At 40.3% G+C, this 19,280-nt stretch overlaps 2 protein-coding genes and 1 pseudogene across 4 annotated transcripts; 1 reads left to right on the top strand and 2 right to left on the bottom strand.

The window, feature by feature from the left end:
- Positions 1–1,142: 1,142 nt before the first annotated feature.
- Positions 1,143–16,580, bottom strand: LOC143856559 (vinorine synthase pseudogene; annotated as a pseudogene). Of its 2 annotated transcripts, XR_013238273.1 has the most exons (3): positions 16,480–16,570; positions 14,661–14,759; positions 1,143–2,581 (listed from the first exon to the last, which is right to left on the bottom strand). The product of XR_013238273.1 is annotated as a vinorine synthase pseudogene, transcript variant X2 (transcript). The 2 variants fall into 2 exon arrangements; XR_013238272.1 differs by lacking the exon at positions 14,661–14,759 and having other exon boundaries at positions 16,480–16,580.
- LOC143856693 (uncharacterized) lies at positions 7,171–7,750 on the bottom strand. Its single transcript, XM_077366959.1, has 2 exons — positions 7,726–7,750; positions 7,171–7,631 (listed from the first exon to the last, which is right to left on the bottom strand). The coding sequence occupies exons 1-2, from the start codon at positions 7,748–7,750 to the stop codon at positions 7,171–7,173; spliced, it is 486 nt and encodes a 161-aa protein (XP_077223074.1).
- On the top strand, positions 10,139–10,987 carry LOC143856692 (uncharacterized). Its single transcript, XM_077366958.1, has one exon. The coding sequence runs from the start codon at positions 10,139–10,141 to the stop codon at positions 10,985–10,987; it is 849 nt and encodes a 282-aa protein (XP_077223073.1).
- Positions 16,581–19,280: the final 2,700 nt, after the last annotated feature.

Raw genomic sequence — 19,280 nt, 5'->3', positions numbered from 1 at the left:
GGGTTGCCTGATGGTAGTGGATTTTGATTCGTGGACCATCCGTAGTAAAGAGTAACAGATTAATAGCTTGGATCATTGAACAAGTGGCCCAACTTGTACTTTTGCCTTCTTGATTGGCTGTTTATTTTTTTGTAATTGCAACATTTTAAGAGCTAATCAGGATACTGGTGATATCATTTCCCTTCATAAAGAGGCACCAAAAAAAAAAAATTTGTTTCCAAAGGCTATATTCATCGACTTTCTCCACTTTTAGTGGAATACAATTCAATTGCTAAAGTCCGAAAATCCAATTTTTTATCTGCTTTTAGTTAGTAATTTAGAGAAATAGGCAGAATAGGCCTGTGGCAAAAACACCAAATTGTCGTGATGTTGGGAAATATCTTTTGATTGGGCATTGAATAAAAAAAATAAAAATAAACATATAGGAGTGTGAAAACCCGAATTGTCCATTGAATCTGAAGGGTTCTAACTTAATTGGACAAGACTTTTTATTCATGGGACAAGATTTTTATTCACATCCTTACTGTCGTGATTTTTGGACAGATCTTTTGATTCAAAAAAATTAAAACTAAACATAGGAGTGTGAATGAATACAATGGCTGCATACATCCGGACAAGATTTTGATTCACATCCTAGGGATTCAAATTTGAGCTGGATCGGACCTAAACATAGAGAATCGATCGGAATATCGTGGGTCCTATTGGAGGTTGGTAATGTACAAAAATATCTTTAATTTTCTAAATAAAATAGTATTTATAAAGGATATTTTTATTTAAAATTTTAAATTAAAATAATTTTCCCTCACTTAGAACAAACAAAGTCCCGCCAGCGTCAACCAAGCCAGCCCCACTACATCTCCACGTATTTGAGAAATTTGATTTTCAATTTCTGCGCTATAGTTTTTGGATTCATTGAGCATTAAATTCCATGATTATTTTTTGTTATTTTTCATAGTGATTCCTATTTCATAGTGATTTCTATAGTTAAAATTTTCGTGGTGTTTTTCATATGAATTTTTTTTGAATGGATAAATGTTAAAATTGATAAAGCATAAGATAATAATCACCGCCACCATCATTATCAAGCAATGTTGGTTAGAAATTATTTGTAATGCATAAAATAATCACCCCCACCATCATCATTATCATGGAATGTTGTATTAAACTTATTAATACAATATTAATTACAGAAGATTATATTCATTGTTAAATAGAAATACAACAATGCCACAAAGGATTACATAATTTTTTAAAATATTAAACAATATTAGGAGGGGAAAGAAAAGATAGGAGCTCTTGATCTTGTTCAAATTTGTACATTTGCTCCTTATCCATGGCCACCCAAGCTTCTATTCCATCACCACTTCTATTCCCAAGGAGAAAAATACAATCCTCCGAAGGAAGTGTGCAAATGCTTACCCAAATGGGCTTCCCCCAGCCAAAATCTACTTCATATAAAGGGAGTCCGTACCAACTAGTGAAATTACAAAACCTAAGCCCATATTTTGAGTATTTTTCAGTTATAAGCTTGATACATTCATGAGCTTTCACAAACCCATCCGGTCCTTGCAATTCTTTTACCAAATCAGTGTTTACTTTCTTTATGGAATCCCTCAGTTGCCTCTCTAGACAACTTTGCATGTCTTCTTCATGACATTCACTCTCCAACATCACTGATGTATATACAGGCACCCATAGATTTCCAAAGGAATGTTCCGTTAAAGGTGGGACCATTCTTTTACGTAAGGTCACTGCACTCAAGGCCACGTATGCACCGGCGGACCCTACGGCCTTTTGAGCCCTTATAACAGATTGCCAAATGAGTGCTGATACTGCTTCATAGCTCGTGGGACGCGGAAAACGCTGGCCCTTTGTAGTTCTATCTCTGAGTGAGGCGATCTTTGACGCATCAAACACAAACCTCCGAGTCAAAGCATTCTTTGCTACTGGATATTCATATCGTGGCACGGATTCTTTCGATGGGAGAATCGAGGCCGCATCAAAAGTGGGACCCTTGACTTCATTGGCTCCTCTTGTTTTTGCAGACCAACAGTTGATCAATGTGATTAAGGTAGTCGCATCAGCAATTGTGTGTGAAATGCCAATGCCAATTGCCATTCCACCACATTCAAATATGTTGACTTGGATTGCAAGAAGTATGTCCCTCCCTGATTTAGAAGTAAAATAATTGCATGGGATGAACTGCGTGAGTACCTCAAGATCAAGTTGTTCTAGAAATTCTGAGAGTCGACCATGTACTCGAGCTTCGAAAAAATCGACACCCTCATCATTACAATCTGTGATGCTAGATTCTTTGATCCTTCCAGCCAATGGGTAGAAGAGGGTTAAGGTTTCTGATAGAGATTTCTTTAGTAGCTGAGTTCTTTCGACACTATTTTTCATTGCATTCTGTTCATTATCATCGCTAGGGTAGAAAAGAATGAATGGCACGTACATTGAAGGAGAGAGCTGGTCTAGCACGGAGAGTTTGAAGCTCTGGAGGTGAGGGGGAGTTGGTGATGATGGTGTAATATTATTTGTGCAGATGACTTCAACACGGAACATCTCGGCGTCGGAATGCCTAACAGAAAGAAAATGTTTGTCACTTTATAAAAAATGCAAAATTTTGTTCATTTTTTCTTTGAATAATCATAATTGTTCTTTTTGTAATTGAAAACTTCTACTCACGAATAACTTTTCCATATTCAAACGTGATGAAAAGAAAACTAGTGGTGGATAGGTAATACACACTCAAGGGAATCCACACTCCTAGTTGCGAATGGCTAGAGTGTACGTGGAACATAATACCCCTCTCATGGCATGTGCATTTGTATGGACGAGGGTCTTAATTAAAACAAATCCTTATAGTGGACCACCTTTGTAATCTTCATATGTGGATTATTGACCATTGTGCATTGTGTGTGGAGGTAGGAGAAACAATGGACCACTTACTTCTGCACAGCAAAACAGTCAAGTATGTGTGGGGAAAGTTGGCAAGTAGGTTTCGTGTATTTTGAGGGTTCTCTTCCAAGCTATCAAAGCTTTTGCATAACTGGCCGTTTAATCCTTGGCGGAAGCGAGGTAAGAACTTATGGGAGGTGTTCCTTTTGACCACTATCTGGGTGCTATGCAAGGAGAGAAATTCTAGGGTGTTTAAAGACTTTGTAAAGAAACCCCATTGCCTCTTCATTAGGGTGATCGCCTTGACCACCTCTTGTGGGTTAGGGGCCTACCTACTTACCGCTTTGTCTCTCCATATAATCCATGGTGAGGTTAGTCTGAGATATGCACAAGCAGCGAGCAAAGGACAGTATCTACAAATGCATGGGAGCCTTCTCGTCAGGGCCATTTTAATTTAAACTTCAACGGGTAAAGTTTAGAGAACCCTGAGCCAGTTGGTGTAGGTGGACTTTTGCGAGGTCACGATGGAGCAATGATATGGGCATTTTTCGGCCCCCATTGGGATTGAAGATTCCAATGAGGTGGAAATTAAAACAATTAATCGAGGCATTAGGATGATTGAGCCTAACATGATGGTTTACACAGTGGATTGAAGAGATCTCGGATCGGTTGGCTGGATCCTCGATCCCTTTCCATCACGTAAGCTAACCGCGAGGATGATAGACTAGCCAAGGTTTGGAAGTATCAAAGGCAGTTTTGAAAACTTTTGATTTTTTTTATTTTTTTTTAATGGGCAAGATAGGGTTAGGCGGACCCCGACCAGATATATAGATAGAGAAAAACCTGATTACAGAGGGGGCCTAAAGCGGCGCCAAGAAAGAAAAGATACATCAAATAATATAATCCACGAGCAGATCAAAATGGCAAAGGGAGCACACTTAGCAGAGGCCCTGAGAGGGACATTAATGCAATTAACCAAGGACAAGCTGAGTAAGATCCAAGCCCAATTCTTGAACATACAGCTCTGGAAATGATGCAGGTGGGCATGCCGCAAGGGCTTCTTGAAAGCTGGACGAAAATCTCTGAATCCAGAGACCAACTCAAGTAAGTTACAATCTAGAATAGGGAGTTCCGGAGGCATCTTCATAGGCAATGGAAAGCAATTCAGCTTGGAAAACGGAGGGAGAGATATCTGGTTCCCATATAGGGCAATCAAATTTTGAAAGGAAGTCAGCACCTCTGTTCGCTTCTCTCCAGATATGGGAGACTTTCCACCCTTTCAGAGCTAACAGATTTTCTCAGATCTTATAAATGGTAGGTCTTTTCCTCCAGGGGTATTTGTTCTACCCCTTGGTCTCCTTGATGGCGTTGACAGCCAGTAGGGAGTCGGATTCAATCCATAGAAACTGGAGGCCTTTAGAGATTGCCAAGGAAAGGCCTTGGCTAATGGATTCAATTTCAAGTTTCTGAATCGTCTGGATCTCCCAATGCAAAGAATAAGCAGAGAGAGTAGCACCTGATGAGTCTCTAGTGAGCCCCCCCAGAGACGCTCCTTGAATAGAGAGGGAAGCATCAGAATTAAGCTTATACCACCCTCTCTCAGGTGGATTCCAGCAGCATAATTTGGGGGGCTTAGAGGTGGAGAAGCAAGGGAGGATGAAAGATTTGCTGACTGCTTCCCCGATGGCATTGAGCTTGGCATCCAGACCGAGATAGAGGGACCTAGTCCTGATGGAGAGGAGGATGTCGGAGAGTGTTTTCTGTTTGTGGGAGAACTTTTGCTCATGGATTCTCAGATTGCGTTCCTTCCATATGAGGTGGATTGCTGCATTGAACCAAATTCTTAAAGCAATGGAGGCTTGATTTTTTCCTTTTACATTCAATCTAATCCATTCTTCTTCTTCCTTAAGAGTCTTGAAATTCTTTCTTCGAATATTGAATCTCCATAGGACATTTTTCCAAATCCATGATGTATAAGCACAATTGAAGAAGAGATGATCAGTACTTTCCCTTTCAAGTAGACATAGGGGGCAAATGATATCTCTCGAAATGCCCAGGAAAGACAATCTGTCCCTGGTGCTTAATTTTTTCTGATGGCTTGCCACCCTGTGAAGCTGTGTTTCGGGATGTGACCCTTGAACCAAGGGACCTGAGTTTGCTTTGAACGGATGTAGTTCTATGCGTTGCTGAGGGAGAAGGAGCCATCTGAAGCAGGTTTCCAGATTGGAAGATTTCCTTCTCCTTTTACTAAAATGGCATTGTTCAAGATTGGAGAGATACCCGGCAGCCAGTTTATCAGGGTTCTTTCCCAATATCCCATTGCTGGGGAGCTGATTTAGCTGAATGTGAATGAGACCCGGGGTGGCTCTCATATCTCTTCCACCAGGGTAAAGGCTGAGAAGCGGTCCATCTGGGTGCCAAGGTTGGGTCCAAAAGTCAATCCCTTTTCCATCATCAACGGAGTAGCAGATTAGATCCTTAGCTCTGTCTCTAGTGATGAATGCGATTCTGGCTCCCCAGGACATAGTGCTAGGAACTCTACGAGTCCAGAAATTTGAACCCTTGAGATATCTCTATTCAAACCAGGTAGCCCAAAGAGAGGTTCTTTCAGAAATGAGGTTCCATAACTGCTTGAGTTTGCAGGCTTCGCTGATGTCATTTAGCGTCCTTAGGCCCATACCACCTTCTCTCTTTGGGGTGCAAATGATTTCCCAGTTCACAGGATGGTAGGAATTTTGGAGAGATGATCCTGCCCATATGAAATTTCTGAACATCTTTTCAATTTTATTCAAAGCTTCTACAGGAATATGGAAGGAGGAGGACCAATACAGATTGAAGGAATTGAGGACAGTTTTTGTGAGTTCAATGCGACCGGCTCTAGACAACATTTTAGAGGACCAACTTGAAATTCTCTTTAGAATTTTAGATATCAAAGGCTGAAAATCGTTAGAGGTAAGTCTTTTGGTTACAAGAGGCAGACCCAGGTATTTAATGGGGAGCTGTCCTTCCGGAATGTTGAGGGAGGAGAGGATGAAATTTTTGAAGTGGTTTCTTCCATCCGAGAAGAAAATTTCACTTTTGGAGTAATTGACATCAAGTCCTGAACAAGAATTGAACTGAGAAATAGAATTTTTGATTCCTTGACAGGATGATGGGGACGCCTCTGAAAATACAAGGACATCATCAGCAAACAACAAGTGGGAGATGGAAGTCCCCTTTCTGCTGAAGGGGGTAGAGAATTCAACATTTTGATTGGCCTTGTCCAAGATACAAGAAAGCATTTCCATACACAAGCAAAAAAGGAGGGGGGAGAGGGGGTCTCCTTGCCTAAGCCCATTCGAGGAGGGCAAGAAACCCAGGGGGAGCCATGAACAAGAACAAAGAAGTGGGGCTTTTTGATGCATTGCTCGACCCATTTGATGTAAGTGACAGGGAAACCAATTTTTTCCATGAAGAGGAGGAGGGAGAAGTGGTTTACATTATCGAAAGCTTTCTTGAGATCCATTTTTAGGCACATGACTGGATTTTTGCTTTTGAGATGGAAGTTGTGAACCAGGTCCTGGGCCAACAGGATATTGTCTTGAATGAGCCTTCCTTTGATAAAGGCGGATTGGCTACGGCTGATAAGGTCATCCATTATCAATCTAAGTCTGTTAGCAAGGATCTTAGCGATCACTTTGTAGAGGAAGTTACAAAGAGAAATAGGGCGGAACATTTCTGGGGTAGAGGCATCAATGGTTTTTGGGATGAGAGAAAGGAAGGTGTTATCGGGGAGAAGGTTTCCCGAACGGAAGAAATATTGGATAGCTTCAGTTACTTCATTCCCAATCAGATACCAAAAGGATTTGAAGAAGTTGCCATTGAATCCATCAGGCCCAGGGGCCTTATTACCATCGCTGGATTTAATGATGTCCTCAATTTCTTCCTTACAAATGGGGTGGGTCAGGGAGCTAGCTTTGTCTGGATTAAGTTTGCTTATGGGATCAGGGACAGACGCTGGGGAATTTTCTTTTGGGGTGTTGAGAAGATTCTGAAAAAAGTTCACTAGGGAGGCTGAGATGAAATTTTGGTCTGTGGAGAAGTTTCCCTCATGATCAACCAGACCCTGAACATGGTTGTGGTGACGCCTGGATTTCATGGCGGCATAGAAGTAGGCGTTATTATTGTCTCCCATATTGACCCATTCTACTCTAGCTTTTTGCCTCAAGAGAGACTCCTCTTTCGTGGCAGTGGTGATAATATCCTCCTTGGCTTCCTTTTCCTTCTCTCTCAGTTGGGGGTAGCAGGGTCCTGTGAAAGCTGAGTCTTGATGATATCAAGGTTTTCCCTAGCAATGGGGAGAAGGATGTCTACTTGCCCGAAGATGTTGTTGTTCCACTCCTTAATACTCCTTTTCACCTCTTTGAGCTTCTTAATGACTCTGAACATAGGATTCCCTTTAATCTTTATAGCCCAAGCCTTTTCTACCACTTCAAAGAGAGACAGATCCTCCAACCACATGTTGTGGAATCTGAAGGGCCTTTTGGAATTGCCGATTTCTTTGTTGTCCAATTGAAATAGAATTGGAGAGTGGTCAGATGGACCAGAATTTTTGAATTTAGCAATGGAGATGGGGAAAGAACAGAGCCACTCCTCATTTACTAAGCACCTGTGTAATCTTCTGAGCTTGAGGTTCTCAGCGGAGGAGTTGTTGGACCAAGAAAAATAGTGACCCACAGACCTGAGCTCAGCTAGAGCACAGTCGAAGATACACTCATTGAAATCATTAGTGTTAGCTTGAATTAAATTTGCACCTCCGAACCTTTCGTCTTCAGATCTGACTACATTGAAATCGCCCAAAACAGCCCATGGATGAGTGGTGGTTTGGGAGATGTTTCTGATGGCTTCCCAGAGCGGCCTTCATTGAATCCCTCCATTTCTGGCATAGACAAAGGTCAGAGAGAAAAGTTGGGAAGTTTCTGAATTGTACATCACCATGGATGAATTGGTCCGAGTCCTCAAGAATATCAAAGTTGAATTGTAGACAAAGTTTTTCATAGCGTTATTGGAAAATACTCCAATTATGGAGGATCACCATGGATCATCACCATGGATGAATTGTACATCACCATGAACAAGTAAGTCTCTGCAGAAGAGAACCTTTGAAGAGACCTAGGGTTAGAGAAGAGACCTAGGGTTTCTCTGGTTCGTCTCTATCAAGCAGATTTTGGTGGTTTTCTCCGCTCCCCTGGGCAACCATCTCTTGCTGGACAAAAGCTCTCGCCTCTGTTCTTATGGATTCGATCCCACCAGACCCTGGCGAGGGAAATGATTCGCCTATCCAGATGAAGCCTGAGAAAAGTTTCCTCCAGCTCATAAATTCTCTCACTCCCTCGAAAGCTAACCCATAAGACCCTCAAAACCCCCTTAGACTTGCTAGAGAGTTTCACAAAGAGTACTGGCCAAATGACCTTAGCTTCCCCGAAGCTTTTCCCCCTTCACCACAAGCCCCTACAACCGAGGAAAGGAAAACTGATTCCCCTACCTTGAAAAACCCACGATGTTCTTCCTCCAACAAAAAGAAAAAATAGAAAAGGAAAAATCCCCCCCCCCCTCCATATGACCCTGAAACTATCGAGAAGTTCAAACCACCTCCTCCGTGTATGCTTAATGACTTCTTAGTCTCACCAAAGACTGGAAACCAGCCGGAGAAGGAAGCTTCCCTGGCTTGCACTCCAAATCAAACCCTGTTACCAAAAGAGGCTATCTGTTTTGAAACCCTCTTTCCCGCCTTGGATACCCCCCCCCCCCAATCAAATCTCAAAATGGAACCCCTATCACCATTCTGAAAAAACCCAGGATCCATGGTTCCTCTGAAAATGCAGAAACCTCCCCCAAGGCTGATGAAGAACCCCCTGGCCCAAGGGCTGGAATAATCTCTTCTCAGGTCCAAGCAGCAAGAAATCTCCCCCTCTCGAATTTCATAGAGCCACCCTCAATGAGGTAGGAGTTACCTGCGTTGACATTGAAGACTCAGATACGGCGGAGGCAGAAGATAAATGGAAAAATTGCCTGGTAGGGTATTTCCCGGGAAGAAAACCTTATTTTCTAGCTCTAAAAGAGAATCTCACCAGGAAATGGCGATTGAGAGGTGATCTACAGCTTTATGCTCTTAGCAATGGTTTTTTCCTCTTTCGTTTTACCAATGCGGAGGACTATGTCCAAGTCCTAGAAGCTCAAGGGCACCACTATGGGGGTAGACCTCTCATCTTGGAAAAATGGTCAATGGACATGCCTCTGGAGAAAATGAAACTCAAATCCATCCCAATCTGGATCCGATTCCCTAACCTCCACCTGAAATTCTGGACTTCACGGGCCCTAAGTAAAATAGCCAGTGGGATAGGAAAACCTCTCTATTTCAACACCCAGACAGCAGAAGCTACCAGGTTGCTTTTTGCTCGAGTTTGTGCAGAGATTGAAGCAGATGCAAATCTACCAGATTTTGTTCAGATTAGAACCACCTCCGGCATCACCGACCAAGAGGTTGAGTATGATTGGAAACCTTCCTCATGCCCCAAATGCCACACTTTTGATCATTCCTCAAAGAGCTGCCCACTCGATTTTCCAGAACCAAAGAAAAGGCAAGATATTGTCTCAAAAGAATGGAGGCAGGTTCAGAAAAAAGCCCCTACGGAGCAAAGACCAACCATTGTTCCCCCGCATCCGACCTATGTTGATGAAAGTGCAGAAGCCATTGAAGAATCAGAAGAAACGACAGAAATAATTAGACCCTCTTCCCCAATAAAGACCCATAACCCCTACCAGATTCTTCAAGACAAGGTGGTGAATACTGAACAATCTGATGTCGAGACAGAGCCTAAAGAAGTTCAGAATCTTGCCCATAATGATTAAAATCGCATCTTGAGATCATCCGATGAAAAAGATGAATCAAATGAAGACTCAGATGATTCTAACCTTGCCCCCCCCCAACTTCAAAAGCTTTCAAATCTCTGAGAAAAAATTGGTCCCCTGGGCTCGAAATCACCAAAAAAGCACCTCCTCAGTCAGGCACCACAGCTGGCTCCCCCCTTGCATTGCTAAATGCCCCCAATTCCTCCCAAACCCATCAATGATTAAGTTTGGAATGTGGAATGTCTGTGGCATCTGCTCGAAAAGAAGAACGGGCAAAATCAAAAACCTGATTTTCCAAGAAAACCTTCCTCTCATCTGTCTATTTGAGACAAAAGCTACCGCTGATATGTTAGATGAATATACCACAGATATCTGTGAAAATTGGGCCTCCTATGCCAACTACAATCATACTGTTAAAAGGCGTTTATGGGTAATGTGGGATCCGGGGGTCTTCAACTTTGATATTCTTGAGGACTCGGACCAATTCATCCATGGTGATGTAAAATTCAGAAACTCTCCCCAGCTTTTCTCTCTGACCTTTGTCTATGCCAGAAATGGAGGGATTCAAAGAAGGCCCCTCTGGGAAGCCATCAGAAACATCTCCCAAACCACCACTCATCCATGGGCTGTTTTGGGCGATTTCAATGTAGTCAGATCTGATGACGAAAGGTTCGAAGGTGCAAATTTAATTCAAGCTAACACTGATGATTTCAATGAGTGTCTCTTCAATTGTGCTCTGGCTAAGCTCAGGTCTGTGGGTCACTCTTTTTCTTGGTCCAACAACTCCTCCGCTGAGAAGCTAAAGCTCAGAAGATTAGACATGTGCTTAGTAAATGAGGAGTGGCTCTGTTCTTTCCCCATCTCCATTGATAACTTCAAAAATCCAGGTCCGTCTGACCACTCTCCAATTCTAATTCAGTTGGACAACAAAGAAATCAGCAATTCCAAAAGGCCCTTCAGATTCCACATGATGTGGCTGGAGGATCTGTCTCTATTTGAAGTGGTAGAAAAGGCTTGGGCTATAAAGATTAAAGGGAATCCTAGGTTCAGAGTCATTAAGAAGCTCAAAGAGGTGAAAAGGAGTATTAAGGAGTGGAACAACAACATCTTCGGTCTTTGCTCCGCAGGGGCTTTTTTTGAACCTGCCTCCATTCTTTTGAGACATCTTGCCTTTTCTTTGGTTCTGGAAAATTGAGTGGGCAACTCTTTGAGGAATGATCAAAAGTGTGGAATTTGGGGCATGAGGAAGGTTTCCAATCATACTCAACCTCTTGGTGGGTGCTGCCGGAGGTGGTTCTCATCTGAACAAAATCTAGTAGTTTTGCATCTGCTTCAATCTCTACACAAACTCGAGCAAAAAGCAACCTGGTAGCTTCCGCTGTTTGGGTGTCGAGATAGAGAGGTTTTTCTATCCCACTGGCTATTTTACTTAGGGCCTGTGAAGTCCAGAATTTCAGGTGGAGGTTAGGGAATCAGATCCAGATTGGGATGGATTTGAGTTTCATTTTCTCCAGAGGCAAGTCCATTGACCATTTTTTCAAGATGAGAGGTCTACTCCCATAGTGGTTCCCTTGAGCTTCTAGGACTTGGACATAGTCCTCCGCATTGGTAAAACGGAAGAGGAAAAAACCATTGTTAAGAGCATAAAGCTGTAAATCACCTCTCAATCGCCATTTCCTGGTGAGATTCTCTTTTAGAGCTAGAAAATAAGGTTTTCTTCCCAGGAAATACCCTACCAGGCAATTTTTCCATTTATCTACCGCCTCCGCCGTATCTGAGTCTTCAATGTCAATGCAGGTAACTCCTACCTCATTGAGGGTGGCTCTATGAAATTCGAGAGGGGGGGATTTCTTGCTGCTTGGACCTGAGAAGAGATTATTCCAGCCCTTGGGGCCAGGGGGTTCTTCATCAGCCTTGGGGGAGGTTTCTGCATTTTCAGAGGAACCATGGATCCTAGTTTTTCTCAGAATGGTGATAGGGGTTCCATTTTGAGATTTGATTGGGGGGGAGATCCAAGGCCGGAAAGAGGGTTTCAAAACAGATAGCCTCTTTTGGTAACAGGATTTGATTTGGAGCACAAGGCGGGGAAGCTTCCTTCTCCGGCTGGTTTCCAGCCTCTGGTGAGACTAAGAAGTCATTAAGCATACAAGGAGGAGGTGGTTTGAACTTCTCGATAGTTTCAGGGTCATATGGAGGGGGGGGGTTTCCTTTTCTGTCTTTTCTTTTTGTTGGAGGAAGAACTTCCTAGGTTTTTCAAGGTAGGGTAATCAGTTTTCCTTTCCTCGGTTGTAGGGGCTTGTGGTGAAGGGGGAAAAGCTTCTGGGAAGCTAAGGTCATTTGGCCAGTACTCTTTGTGAAACTCTCTAGCAAGTCTAAGGGGGTTTTGAGGGTCTTGTGGGTTAGCTTTCGAGGGAGTGAGAGAATTTATGAGCTGGAGGAAACTTTTCTCAGGCTTCGTCTGGATAGGCCAACCATTTCCCTCGCCAGGGTCTGGTGGGATCGAATCCATAAGAACGGAGGCGAGAGCTTTTGTCCAACAAGAGATGGTTGCCCAGGGGAGCGGAGAAAACCACCAAAATCTGTTTGATAGAGACGAACCAGAGAAACCCTAGGTCTCTTCTCTAACCCTAGGTCTCTTCAAAGGTTCTCTTTTGCAGAGACTTACTTGTCTGAGTCCTCAAGGTTCTCTTCTACGAATATGGTGATCCTCCTTAATAGTTATTGGTCTTGTTCTTTGTATATATTCTTTCTATGTTGTGTGTACTTGATCATCTCAATCTCTGGGTTGCTCCCTCGGTTTTCTTTCATTATTTGAATATAATTCATTGCCGTTAAAAAAAAGGGAATCCCCTTCTGCTATTATCTCTCTTGGAAAATCTTAAAGTGCGGAAACAATAAGGTTTTTGTTAGATTATGTAAGATCCACCAGTAAGATTGGGTATAGATCTCACCGTTGGATCATCTTGTTGGTTGATTAATCACGCTGGTTAGATAAGGTAACCTAGATAGATTAGGCAACCTTATTAGATTAGCAATCAGGCTAGATTTGGATATTCTATTCTTATTTGTTTCTTTCCTCTCTTTACCAATCTTTAACCATGCACCTCAAGTGAAGGATTAGGTAAGTTTGGTATAATATGTAGCCAGATTAAGCAAGTTTGTTAGAATATGTAGATCCAACGGTTAGCTCTTACATATTCTAACAGTTGTGTGTGCGCGTGTGCGTGTGTCTGTGTGTGAGTGAGTGAGTGAGAGAGAGAGAGAGAGAGAGAGAGAGAGAGAGAGAGAGAGAGAGAGAGAGATCAGTGGTGGCAATCACAGAAATATAACATCATATTCGGTCATGATTTCGAGCTGAGTACATGTACATAGATCCAGATTCGACCGAGAGAACTCCAAATCATGGCTCTAAATTCTTCAATTCCTAGTTTTTCTTGGGGGCGTTGCGATTCTTATCTTAGCTCAAGTGGATTTGGTGGCGATAAAGAAGTTCTTAGTCCATGCTTGTTTTGGATAGAACCAATTGTGTCCAAAAATGATTGTTGAACTTAAAATTGAGGCCTTGTTTATTTTGGATTTTGAAAACCGATTGTAAGTCCAAAACTGATCATTGGAATCAAAATTAGAACATCAAATTAGTACTAAATTTGATGCTGGAAACCTTGAATTGCCTTATAGCGCAGCAACGGAGACAAAATAGACAAAAGAAGAAGAAAATGACCCTTCGATCACCGTCGTAGGGAAAAAAAATACTTCGATCACCATCAAAGGGGATGAGATTTACTTCGATCTTGCCGAAGCCGAGTTTCTCAGAGCGAAACTAGAAAATACTCACAAGCTCTCAAAGAACTCAAAAGCTCAAAGGCTGGTTTTCATTCAATAATCAAAAGAAGTCAATTACAATGCTTTCATAACATCTATTTATAAGAAAAGAAACTCTAAAAGCCAACATAAGGCCTAAGTAATAAATCTCAACTGTTCATCTATCTATCTAAAGTTAACTAGATAAAAGTTAAAAGTTGCATAAAATAGCAATCCCATAATAGGCATACCATATCCTTAAAATGCCATAACTTGCAAAATCACATTTAAATCACGTGATCTTGGGATCGTTAGATAGGTAATTGAAAAACCCTTCTAATAATACAAAAATCATGCCAAACAAATGAGATTTGATGCCGAAAAAGTAGGCTACAAATAAAATAATAAAAATGATAGGTAAAAAATAAGCGATTTTTTCTACGCCAACGATCCGAACTTTCTTGGTGATTTAATTCCCATCATACTCTCCTGGTTCAAAAAATCTCATCCTCGAGTTTTGAATTGTCAAAGAACATTCGTCAATTGAAACTCTCGAGCATCAAAGCAAGCAGCATAATCCCAAAGATGAAAATATAATCCCTTTTGATCTTGAACCAGCTTGAAGTCATAAATATTCACTGTGGGTTTCGATGCATGATCTAATAAAAATGGATCGAGATGAAAATATAATCCCTTTTTATCTTGAACCAGCTTGAAGTCATAAATATTCATTGTGGGTTTCGATGCATGATCTAATAAAAATGGATCGACATAACCTGCTGAAGAATTCGATATAATATTCCTGTATTTACCCATCACTTCAATCTCCATGTTTTCAAATCTAATTTCTTTGGATTTGTTATTCATGATTTCACATCGCTCATCAACCATCTTGTCAAGTGAATCATTCATTACTTTGTCTCCATAGAAAATAAATTTCTCATCATCTGAACTTTTAGCAACGATTAAGAATCTGTCTTCGAGTATTCATCATATATTGGTGGTGCCTCCCAATTTATGATTTCTTGCTCTAAATAATAATAATAGGATCTCAAATTTGGTGTTACCTCCCAGTCTTGACATTTGGCAACTCTCCTTTGAAGTGAGCGAAGGTACTATATAGCCATCACGAATTCACAAAAAAGTCATTACCAAACTTCTTCAACCTAAGGAAAGAATTTGTTTGATACAAATTAATGCAGTTCGAAAACCTAGAATTTCCTAATTGCACAGTAGAGACAAAATAGTCAAAAGAAGAAGAAAAGAATAATTTGATCACCGTCGTAGGGAATAAAATACTTCGATCACTGTCGAAGGGGATGAGATTTACTTCGATCCCATTGAAGTCGAGTTTTTCATAGCGTAATTGGAAAATACTCATAGCTTCCTTGTTCGTAGACAAAGCTGATTCAGAATTGTCTTTCATTCCAAGATATTAATTCAAAGCCTGGATCTTCGAATTGAGAGAGATATTGAGAGATCCAAATTCCAATTGAAATGAAATCTTTACGATGAATCAATGGAACAAGAATCGATGAAATGACACAAGTTCTCAGGGCTAATTTTCATTCAATAATGAAAAGAAGTACATTACAATGCTTTCATAACATTTATTTATCAGAAAAGAAATCTTAAATGCTAACTTAAGGCCTAAGTAATAAATTTCAACCATTCATCTATCTATCTAAAGTAAACTAGATAAAAGTTAAAAGTTGCCTAAAATAGTAATCCCATAATTGGCATATACCATATCTGTAAAATGCCCATAATTTGCTCAAATCACAACCAAATTGCGTGATCATAGGCTCATTAGATAGGTAATCGAAAAACCTTTCTAATAAACAGATTAGATTTGATGCCAAAAAAGAACGCTACAAATAAAATGATGAAAATAATAGTTAAGAGACTTGTTCTACGCCAACTATCTGAACTTTCTTGGTGATTTTCGTCTGCATCAAAATTTGATTCAAATATTCAATTTTGGACTCACAATCAGTTCTCAAAATCCAAAAACAAACAGGGCCTAAATGCAATCTTGAGTTCAATAATAAGTTTTGGAATAACAATTGGTTCTCAAAATCTAAAACAAACAGGACCTTAGTAAGGTTGAAGAGTTTTGTATCGTGCATGTTAGAAGTTTAAATATCACGAGAAATTATATGATGAAAGGCCTTACGAGCACGTACTCACCATCCCATCCTTGATATTTGATCCAACAGTAGCTCATTTTTTGAGGAGCTGCTGTTGGATCAAATATCAAGTGGGGTACCTTTATCGTACTACCTTTACGCGTTCATACGGCCTTTCATTATTTAATTTCTCCAAATATCACTATCAATTTTAGGGAAAGTATATGGTAATATAAAAAGTTTATATGTAGGTTCTGAAACTTGTTCAATGGTTGCTAAATTGGTGAAGGAAGTGGAAACTAAGGCCCTGTTTGAATTGCAAAAAAAACATTTCTCATGAAAATGTCTACAATTTAGAGTGGAATAAAATGATTATGATTAATTTTGTTGGATATCATCATAAATTGAAGGTCACTCTAAATAAAAAATGCAATAGGATTGGTTCAAGTTTTGTTTTTCATGTGTTAAAAAAGTACGAAATTTTCTACATATATTTCCCTTCCAAACTTTTCCAGATTTTTCCTGCAGTCTGAAATAACGTATTGTACTCATCAAGCATCAATGCCTCTTTCCAAGAATGATTCTCAAGTCCCAGTAACGGGAAAAAAAAAGTGGAATAGAGACTTTTAGGAGTGCAAATTGATTTTTTTCTTATCAAGCATTAAGACATTGAAGATTCAACCTTATTAAGCATTGAAGATTCAACCTTATATTTCTAAAGTTTTAATAAGGAAAAAATTATAAGTTTAAAACATACCAATATGAGTCCAATTTTCCTCCCTATGTCAGATTTACTCCTTGCGTTTAGCTTGAATCTTCAATTAATCTGAGCGCCATGAAAAATGAAGTAGAACCTCCCTTGCAAATTCCCTTTTGTGGTCCTCTTATGTGTTGCAACCACCACAATTCCAACGAATTAAAAATCATGGAGCATGGTGCACATTTCCAATAATAATAAAGCGTTTGAGACAATAAAGAGATCATCGGACAAGAGTCCGAAAACTTGTTTTTTAATAAAAATATTAAGTTGCATGCACCATGAAGTATGACTTAAATATAAAAACGTTTTATTGCATGTTACATGTTTCTATATGAAAACTAACTTGTTGCAACTTGCAAGTAGCGTGTTTCTAAAATTTAATTAAGTCTTTTTGGCCCAAAAACTAAGACGGAGATGACAGATATTTTTGATTTTTTTAGAGCTCAATTAAACTCAACTAAGCCTTTGTCCCAAACTACTTGGGGTCGGCTAATGAATCCTTTAGAAAATTTTCATGAAAAGGTGAAAGAGTCTACCCGTCACAAATTGACTAAGTCTAATCCTAACACTAGTTGGGTTTGTTTACATGGATCATTTTCTTCCATTCTCCCCTATCGAAGACCGTATTCTCTGTTATGTTCCTAGTTCTTAAGTCTTTTCTCATTATTCTACCCAAGTTGTTTCGGGCAGTCACTTCTTCTCACCGAAGCATCCAAAAGCCTACGTTGGATAAGCCCAAACCATCTTAAACAGCACTCTCTTATCTTCTCCTCAATTGGTGCCACCCCCACCCTTTTACGGATGTCTTCATTTTTAATTCTATCTAACCTTGTGTAGCCGTACATCCATCTAAGCATTCGCATCTCCACTACACTCATCTTATGCGCATGCTGCTTCTTGGTGGCCCAACATTTTGAGCCGTATAGCATGGCTAGCCTCATAGCTATCTTATAAAACTTTCCCTTCAACTTGGTAGGTATTTTTTTTTTTTTTTTAAAAAAAAGAGGTGACCCACGGGTCCACCTGGCCCGTACGCGTGAGGTCCGGGTTCACCAAATTGTGACCCATAAAATTCCGGATCATTTATGAACTGACCCGTACCACCCGGACCCCTACGGGTTCGGTGAAACCCGGCCTGGCAGGTCTAACTCTAATAGGTTGACAACCACAAATTGATGCTAAATGACATCCCCTACCACTACTAAGTTGACAACTAACAGAAATTACCACTACTTTACAAGGTAACTATGAGGAGACGGCTTGTCTCTTCCCTGGCTACTATTATGTTTTAATTCACCACAACTATAAGAGGTAACTAATTCATTAAATGAAATTTTTACTTTTAGAGAAAGCCTTAATAATTCATTAAATTAAGAGCTAATAATATATCGCAGTTGGTGCATCATAAGTAATCCTTAAGGTGTGAATTTCAAGAAAGAAAAAAGAAGGGGATTGATCAAAATGTTTTTTCCTCAACGTGTGTGTGAAGAAACTGAGGAATACTGCTCAGATCACTATTATTTTAAGGTAAGTGATATATGCCCCCCCCCCCCCCCCTTTTACTTGGGCCAGCCCCCTTTAGTGTATTTATGACTACTCTTTTACATTGTAGAGGGCTGTCCCAAGAAAAAAAAAAGGAGAATATATCATTTGCCTTTTATAAATGCTTCTCAATTGAAAGTAAGACTTAAAACTATGTACTCAAATGGATCCAACAAGGGATTTTGATTCAACAAGATGAAGCATTGAACTGATTTTAGACTATTATCTTTACATAAACTCTTTTTTTTTTTTTTTAATGGCTAAGAGCAAAATTACATTAATATGAAAGAGGCCCACAGCTGAGATGGTCAAGGCTACAACCTATTTGCCTCTCCATTGGCTGATCTTTAAATATGTTGAAACCTTACACCAAAACCTTTCAGTTCTCTTCTCAATTCCATCTATCAACTCAGCAAATCTCTAGCGATAAGAATGACTTCCATCCAACCACTTGATCACATTAAGGGAATCACCCTCAAGAATTAAACAGAGAGCTTAGAGGAAGGGGAGAAGAAGAAGAAGGAGGAGGTTCAGAGAAAAGATATTTTTCTTCCTTGCTTTTCTCACTTGTGCTAATTACACTACATAGAGACATTCCTAATGGAATTGATGCACTGACACTAAATCGTAACTGACTCTGCTACATCTGGCTTTTCTACAACTTTAAAAGAAATTGTAAAATAAAAACTTGGGTTAACAAACTCTGTAACTAATCTGCCTCTAATTACCTCTAATGACGGATGTAATCCTTCATCCAAAATGGGTTCTTCCTCCTTCGACTCTCTCTGTTTCTATCCTGATGCGATTCGATCTCCTTCTCTTCCAAGCTTTGATTACCAGATATGCTCTGTTCGCTATCATTGCCCCCTTCTGGAAAAATAACCTTGTCCTCAAGGTTGAAAGATGGATACTCCAGCTGTAGTTCAGTCAAATTCTCCCAAGAGGTGTCCTCTAGTAACAGGCCGTGCCATTGAACAAGCACTTGAGTTACCTGTTTATTTTGTTGGAGTACCACTCGTCTCCCCAAAATAGCGAGGGGGGTGATAATTGGATGATTGTCGACAGTGTGGGAAGCAAAGTGCAAGGGGTATGTAGAGTAGGTCCATGGTATGGTTTGAGTTGTGAAATATGGAAAACAGGGTGAATCCTGCTACCTTCCGGTAAGTTTAATTTGTAAGCAACATTTCCAACCCGTGCAACAATTTCAAACGGACCATAAAACCTCTTGCTGAGAGTGTCTAGCAACGACAGAGTGA

The sequence above is a fragment of the Tasmannia lanceolata genome, unplaced genomic scaffold (genome assembly GCF_043159265.1).
Source record: "Tasmannia lanceolata isolate RefF3 unplaced genomic scaffold, GAP_Taslan_0.1 ptg000023l, whole genome shotgun sequence".
NCBI lineage: Eukaryota > Viridiplantae > Streptophyta > Magnoliopsida > Canellales > Winteraceae > Tasmannia > Tasmannia lanceolata.
This window is presented reverse-complemented; position numbering and strand designations above follow the sequence as displayed.

What these genes read in the sequence shown, in the direction of transcription:
- LOC143856693 (XM_077366959.1), bottom strand. Translation starts at nt 7,750, where the DNA reads ATGGGCTGTTTTGGGCGATTTCAAT. An exon ending in CTGTTTTGGGCGATTTCAAT is followed by an intron (nt 7,632 to 7,725) that starts GTAGTCAGATCT and finishes ACTGTGCTCTAG; the next exon opens with CTGAGCTCAGGTCTGTGGGT.
- LOC143856692 (XM_077366958.1), top strand. Translation starts at nt 10,139, where the DNA reads ATGTTAGATGAATATACCACAGATATCTGTGAAAATTGGGCCTCCTAT.